At 37.1% G+C, this 7926-nt stretch overlaps 1 protein-coding gene across 1 annotated transcript; it reads left to right on the forward strand.

Annotated features, from left to right (window-relative positions):
* Positions 1-3427: 3427 nt before the first annotated feature.
* Positions 3428-4940, forward strand: LOC135231984 (olfactory receptor 52E8-like). Its single transcript, XM_064289230.1, has one exon. It carries the CDS (start codon positions 3523-3525, stop codon positions 4513-4515), a length of 993 nt encoding a protein of 330 aa, XP_064145300.1. The 5' UTR covers positions 3428-3522; the 3' UTR covers positions 4516-4940.
* Positions 4941-7926: the final 2986 nt, after the last annotated feature.

The raw sequence follows: 7926 nt of genomic DNA on the forward strand, positions 1-7926 counted from the left end.
CCATTGCAGTCGAGTTGATTGTGACTCATAGCGACCCTATAGGGCAGAGTAGAACTGCCCCATAGAGTTTCCAAGGAGCGCCTGGTGGATTCGAACTGACGTCCTTTTGGTTAGCAGCCATAGGACTTAACCACTACTCCACCAGGGTTGAAGACCTCCTGAATTAATTCTGCAGCCTAAGGCTTTGATTACAGATTTCAGAGTTTCTGTCACAATTATTCTGTCTCATGCACAATTCTATTTAGTTAGGCGTTTTAGTATATGTATAGATATTAATTCTATTTATATACTGAAATCAAGGTCACCTTATAAAAGATTGAATTACTTAGACTTTGGCAAATGGATCAACAACAGGAAAATTTATGCCTATATCATTGATGCCAAGGGGCAGTCTGGTAGGCAGGTTGTTCTATCAAAAGAGTAAGTTATACATAAATAAATACAGCTATCATTTTACTTCTCTCTTCTGATTGGTTGTAATAGTCACCTACTTTTACTAAAATCATTTCAAAATACCTGCCCTTTATTCTCCCTTTATTACATCACAGACCCACTCATAGTCCACCTTGACAGGAAAGTCTCTGATCAAAGAGTCATCTTTGGATATATAAGAATTATGGATACCCTGCTCATTTCTCCATTATTTATACCCAGAAATATTGTGTGATTTCTGTTTCCTTCTCTTCTTAAGATCTTCTGAGCAGGAGATCGAACTAATAATTACCTAATTATTAATCTGTCGTTAACACATATGTTTTAAGTGGCAACTACCTGCCAGATGCTATACTGGAGAAATAATGCTGAAAAAAATAAGCCCCATATCAAGCTTAGAATTAAATAGGAACTCAAATACTGATTAAACAAACACACATATGAAGGTGTACCCACCACCTTGATTAGAGTTAGTAGAATAATAGAGTCCTGAGAGAGAATATTATAAGCCATTGTACTGAGATCAGTAAAGGCCTTACTGAGAGTGTTTCGTTAAAGGCAGACTTGGAGGCCCAATAGGAGGATGATGATGACTCTTTTTTTTTTTTTTTGCTCACACCTCTTTTGGGAGGTATTTCCAACAGGTGCATTTCCATATTTAGAGATTTCATCAAATATCCATTCTATATTCTCTCACAGATCACATGGTCACAGAGTTATGCTTCTCTTGTTCCTAAAATTGGTCTGGAGTGCACTGTGTTATGCAGAGTCCTGGTTTCCTTGGCTCCTAGGAAGAGAACATGTCTCCCATTTTAAATCCTATTTCATCATCTTAAAAAGGTTAGTCTTTGTGGATTGTGATTAAAAACATACTCATTCTTGGTTCTCTCTTCTTCAGATATGTGAATTTAGATCCAATAGGTTACTAAAATATGCAAGAGAAAATAGAAAATAAGACACAATAAATTGAGAGGAAACATACAGATGCTGATCATGATGAGTAATGCAGCTCAAGGAACTGAATAAAAGGCTGAACACTTGAGATCATGCAGAAGTCCAGTGAATAAAGGATGTTGCATTTGGACAGAATCCTAGGGATATCAGATGGTCAGAGAACTGGACTACTGACAGGGCAGCTTCATTTTGAGGATGGAGACATGCACCTGTGATCCAGGCATATGAAACTTATTTAGGAATCAGAATCTGTCCTATTTTCTCATGGTGTTTATGTGAGTTGCAAGATGTATAATAGCTCTGACATTTCCTTGTAAGATAAATAATATTTAAAATTATATGGTTCTATTATTTCTTTTAAAGTTGTTCTCTTCTATGTGACAAGGAAGCAGCAGTCAAGAAATCAAACAACGTAATACATTGGGCAAATCTGCTGCAAAAGACCTCTTTAGGGTGTTAAAAAGCAAAGATGTCACTTTAAGGACTAAGGTGAACCTGACCAAAGCCATGATGTTTTCAATCACCTCATATGCATGTGACAGCTAGACAATGAATAAGGAAGACCAAAGAAGAATTGAAACCTTTGAGCTACTTTGTTGGTGAAGAATAGTGAATATACAATGGACTGCCAGAAGAACAAATCTGTCTGAAAGAAGTACAGCCAGAATGCCCATTAGAAGCAAGAATGGCAAGACTTTGCCTCACATCCTTTGGACATGTTATCAGGAGGAACCTGTCCCTGGAGAAGGACATCATGTTTGGTAAAGTGGAGGGTCAGTGAAAAAGAGGAAGATCCTCAATGAGGTGGATTGACACAGGGGCTGCAACAATGGGCTCAAGCATAACAATGATTATGAGTATGGTGTAGGACCGGACATCATTTCATTCTGTTGTATCTAGTGTCACAAAGAGTTGGAACTGAATCTACGGTATCTAACAACAGCAACAAGTAACAAGAATGATAGTAGAAGAAATCATAATAACCATGATTTTCAGATTAGTCACAAAGTGCTAAGTAATTTGAATTGTTTAAAAATAAAATGGTCTACACAGTGTCTGTTGCAGGAATATCCATTGCTGTCTAGTCAATTCTGGTTCATAGCAATCCCATAGGACAGGGTAGAACTGCCCCACAGGGTTTCCAAAGCTGTTATCTTTATGGAAGCAGAATGTCAAAACCACTGATCTTTTGGTTAACAGCAAGGGCTCCTTGTTGCCAGGAATAGGGAGAAAAAATGTGGAGCCTGAAGGATTCCATCAGCTCTTTAGGATTCTGTCATTCCTTTAAGTGTTTGGCAGTGTATTTGAATAGTGGGCATTCCTGAGCTAAGATAGACTACATTGTATTGAATTTGTGAATTCAATGGTTTGATAGAGGATGAGTTCTTACCTCAAAGGAAAAGGCACATATCTTAACTTATTGATGAAAAGCATACAAAAACATAAAAATTAAGGCAAAAGAACAAAACAGATTTATAAAATTATGAGGCATTAACGAGTAGGTGAAAGAAAGGGATAGGCGATACGGAGCAATACAATAAAAGGTCTACTCGACATAAGTGGAAATGCTCAGAGACATATAATTAACTCATATTTCTTGTCAAATACATAACCTTTAAAGGGTTCTTCTGAAATATACAATATGTGATTAAGATCCCAGCCTCTAATCATCTATCAGTGCGATACCAATGTCTGCATTTTCTCCTAATTTATAATTAAAAATTTCAAAAATTAGCGGCTGACATAGAATGCTATATCAAACTCTTGGCCTATGTTTTCATTAAAGTTAACTTAGGTAACCTGGTCCGATGTTCAAGAATATCTTCAAGCTGTTGGCAGCAAAACTCCAAACTCCCAGTAACTTATTGCAGAGATAAACTAAAAAATTTCCCCCTTCCAGTACTTCTATATCAGCCTTTCTATGGACCCTTTGATTCAGAATCAAAGCTCATTAATATGGTCTCTTAAGGAATATTCTCCTTCATTTGCCATGTATATCAATGAGAAGTATAAGAGAAAAATTGAAGTGGGAGGAAATCTCATCTCTCTTCTGGACTCTAAGAAAAATACACTAATTATATCTTTTTTGTTCTTATTCTATATTGACAGGATTGATTAGGTATTGGGGAGCCTTATATGAAACCGCACATTGCTTCAAATGAGTGTGATCAAGTGAGACTTGCCAGAATGTCCCCAGTCAATAGCTCATGGATTCACCCCTCATCGTTCCTGCTATTGGGAATCCCAGGACTGGAAAACATACAGCTCTGGCTTGGTCTCCCATTTGGTGCAGTGTATCTGATTGCCCTTCTGGGGAATATTATCATCCTGTTTGTGATCCAGACTGAGCAGAGCCTCCACCAGCCCATGTTCTATCTATTGGCCATGTTGGCTATGACTGACCTGGGCCTGTCCACTGCCACCATTCCCAAAATGCTGGGCATCTTCTGGTTTGGCCTCAGCAAGATTGCCTTTGGTGGCTGCTTAGCTCAAATGTTCTTTATACACATGTTTACAGGCACTGAAGCATTCATGCTTGTGGCCATGTCTTTTGACCGCTATATGGCCATCTGCCACCCTCTCCGGTACAACGCAATTCTCACCAGCAAAAGGATTGGTATCATTGGTGTAGCAGGGATTCTGACAAATGTCGTTTTGCTTATTCCACTAGTATTTCTCCTTCTGAGGCTTTCATTCTGTGGACATTATATTATCCCCCACACCTATTGTGAACACATGGGCATTGCCCGTTTGGCTTGTGTCAGTATAAGAATCAACATATTATTTGGATTAATTCTTATTTCTATGATTCTTTTTTGTGTTATTTTGATTGCTATCTCCTACGTGAAGATTCTGCATATTGTTTTCAAGCTCCCTTCCTTGGATGCCAGGCATAAGGCTCTCAATACTTGTGGGTCCCATGTGTGTGTCATTTTAGCTTTCTTCACTCCAGCATTTTTCTCCTTTATGACCCATAGATTTGGTCACAATGTCCCCCATTATATCCACATCCTCCTGGCTAATTTATATGTGATCGTTCCGCCTTCTCTTAACCCCATTATTTATGGAGTGAGAACCAAGCAGATCCGAGATCGGGTGGTGATGATCTTCCTTTCTAAAGAAATCTGATTCTAAGTACTTGATTTGGAGAAATTCTTTAAGTTTTACTCTTTATTTCTTGTCTTCCTTCAAAATGGGGAATTTAAGAGCCATCAAGTTTTTCTGGCCTAAATGCTTTGTATGCTATGTTGTTAAACACAATGTTTCCTTTCTGGCGTGCAATATAACATTGAAGATAAATTTGCATAGGAAATACTTGTATTTAGACTAAACATAAATAACATTCTTAAATAAATAGGTGTCATTTATTTTTGTGAAAGGTATTAAAATATTCTTTCTGTAAAAAATATTAAAATCAGTATTTGGGGATAAAGTCTTAATGCAACTCATAGTCTCTTTAAACAGAATTCATTTCTTATGATTGAAGGATGCTATGGTGTCAAGAACTATCCTAATTTTAATGGGATAAATAGATAATGCTGCAGGAGTGGGGATTCCAGGAACACTAATTAAAGGAATCAAGCACAGCTTTTATCTCTTCCAGGGTAAAAATACCTAATAACCCATGACAGACAGGGCTGGTTCTTATAATTGTGTAATCACAGAAAAGAAAATAATCAATAAAATATCCTTGGCCTTGCATACTGAGATACTAAATTAGACAGTCTGGTATTAAGACTTTTCTTCTCATAACTAGTAATCTAGGATAGGAGCCTGGTAGTGCATTGGTTAAGAGTGCGGCTGCTAATTGAAATGCTGGTTGTTCAAACTCACCAGCCGCCTCACAGGAAAATGATGTGGCAGTTCACTTCCGTAAAGATTTACAGCCTTGGAAACCCTATGAGGCAGTTGTACTTTGTCCCACAGGGTCACTATGAGTCAGAATCAACTTGGTGGCAATTGATTTGGTTTCTTTGTTTTTAGTAATTTGGGTAAATTTGATGAAGACAATCCTTGGAAAAATATTTGAGAAATTTTATTCTAGGAATTCATTTCTACTAATCCTCCCATTTCTTGAGTTGAGGAACCCAAAAGAGTATCTTCAAGCTGTTAGTAGCAATACTCCAAACTCCCAGTAATTTATTGCAGAGATGAATTTAGAATTTCCTCCCTTCCAGTTCTTCTATGCCAGCCTTTCTATGGACCCTTTTATTCAGAATCAAAGCTCATTAATATGGTCTATTAAATAAAGAATAATTTACTATGGTTCCTAATTTAGCAGTAGAAGAGACATAAAAAATTTTGACAATCCAGATTTTTGTTAACAATTTCTTAAATAACAGGTAAATATTTAATGAAGACTCTGGGTTAAAAGCACTTGTAGTCTTTCTCTCCCATTACCAGTCCCTGTAAGACGTGTGTGTGTGTGTGTGTGTGTGTGTGTGTGTGTCCGGAGCGGGGGTAGGAGGGGAGGAAGAGGTCACTGTAGTAGATATACGGTTTTTTGTCTAGCATCCCTCTTGGACAAAGCACAGTAATGGTATTCAATTTGATCCTGGTTAGGATGTTAATCAGAGAATCTCACCCCATCTCTTTCTCCTATTAAGAGTTGAAATATTATCCAAGTTAGACACAGTCTGACCTTAGATTTGATTTTTGGACCTTGGTAACATACCGTATGACACCCATTGTCATTGAGTCAATTCCAACTCATAGCAACCCTACAGAACAGAGTGGAACTGTCCCATAGGGTTTCCTAAGCTGTAATCTTTATGGATGCAGACTGCTACATCTTTCTCTCATGGAGCAGCTGGTGGGTTAGAACTACCGACTTTCCAGTTAGCAGCCAAGAGCTTAACCAGAGAGCCACCAAGGCTCCTTTAGACCCTTGGTAGACAGAGTTTTTGGATCATAAGTTGTAAGATTTGGTAATGCTAACATCTCACTGTCACAAGTAAAGAGATTTTTCCTGAGGAATTAATCCAGTGTAGAGAGGGAAACAAAGCTTATAGAAGGAGAAAAGGTCAGGAGCATGACAATACTTTTGAATCACAGCATCTAGTCATATCTATTCCCTGACCTGTGAAGTCACATAAAGAAACATATTACCGCTGTTTTAAACTAGTTAAAATTGGGTTGTTAACCATCAAAACCAAAATATCTCTAACAAACAAAAAGTCAGTAAAGAGCTACAAGACCCATGTCATAGTATATTACAGAGCAAAAAAAGAAGAGAAAGAGCTTTAAACTTCCATTTAAATTGAGTTGATTTTCCACTCATAGTGACTCCATGTAACAAAGTAGACCTGACGTATAGGGTTTAATACAATAAAAGAGATAATATTTTTCCCCTGAGAATTGGGCAGAATTGCAACTAATGACTACGTCAAAAGAGTGGATAAGGAAATAAAACTTATGGCCAACCTACATGTAGTGCCTTGAAATAGAGAAAAGATACTGGCTTGGAACTTATCATACGATTCATTACCTATCTGCAACTATCTTTATCTTTCTACTATACAATTATTGCTTTCTAACATAGAAATATATTTTATCTCCCTCTCATTGATATTTGCACCTTCTTTAAACATTACTTGGGTTATGGCAGCAATCAGAACATAATGTGACAGGAAGAAAAGGGAAAGTTTTGGTACAAATCAGACTATAGGAAGCGTATTTCTCCCAAATAGGTTTTTATTGAGGAGTGCTGAGAAATAAAGTGCCCTGATACCTATGCATAAAGATGTTCTCAAGTACTTCATGTATTAAAAATGTCAAGGAACAAGGAAACGGTGTTAAAAATCCTTACTTCTTACCTCATTTTCAACAAAAGAAATTCAATGAGGAGAGTGTTTTCAAGAGAAGGTGCTAAAATAACTGAACATCAACTGAAACATTAAATCTTACTTCACACCATGTTGTTGTTAGGTGCTGCTGAGTTGATTTTTGACCCATGTGACCTAGTAGAGCTCTGTCCCAAAAGGTTTTCTAGGCTGTAATTTTTTAATCTTTTATGTGAACAGATTGACAGGTCTTTCTTCTGGGGAGTGGCTGAGTGGGTTTGAACCACCCACCTTTCAGTTAGCAGGAAAGTGCTTAACAGTTGTGCCACCAGGGCTCCTACTTCACACCATACCAAATAAATCAATAAATAAAAAGAAGCAGCAGAAGAAGAAGACAAATGAACTCAGAATGATTGGTCAGAGTCCTAAACATAAGATCTAAAACTATAAAATCTCTAGAAGAAACTTATTCTAACCCTGGAGAAGGAGTTATTGTTTAGATAGTATGCAAAAAAACAAAAAACACGAACTGCATTAAAATATATATATATATAAAATGGACTAAAAAATAAAAGCACTTATAACCAAATATTTATATAAAACTTTGGCAACTTACCAACAGAAATACAAAATAACCGAATTAAAAAACAGCAAAGGAACTGAATAGACATTTTACCAAAGAGGGCATTCAAATGGCCACCAAACACAATAAAAAGATGTAAAATAGAACACAATGAGATGCCATTTCTCTCCCACT

The sequence above is a fragment of the Loxodonta africana genome, chromosome 7 (genome assembly GCF_030014295.1).
Source record: "Loxodonta africana isolate mLoxAfr1 chromosome 7, mLoxAfr1.hap2, whole genome shotgun sequence".
Lineage (NCBI taxonomy): Eukaryota > Metazoa > Chordata > Mammalia > Proboscidea > Elephantidae > Loxodonta > Loxodonta africana.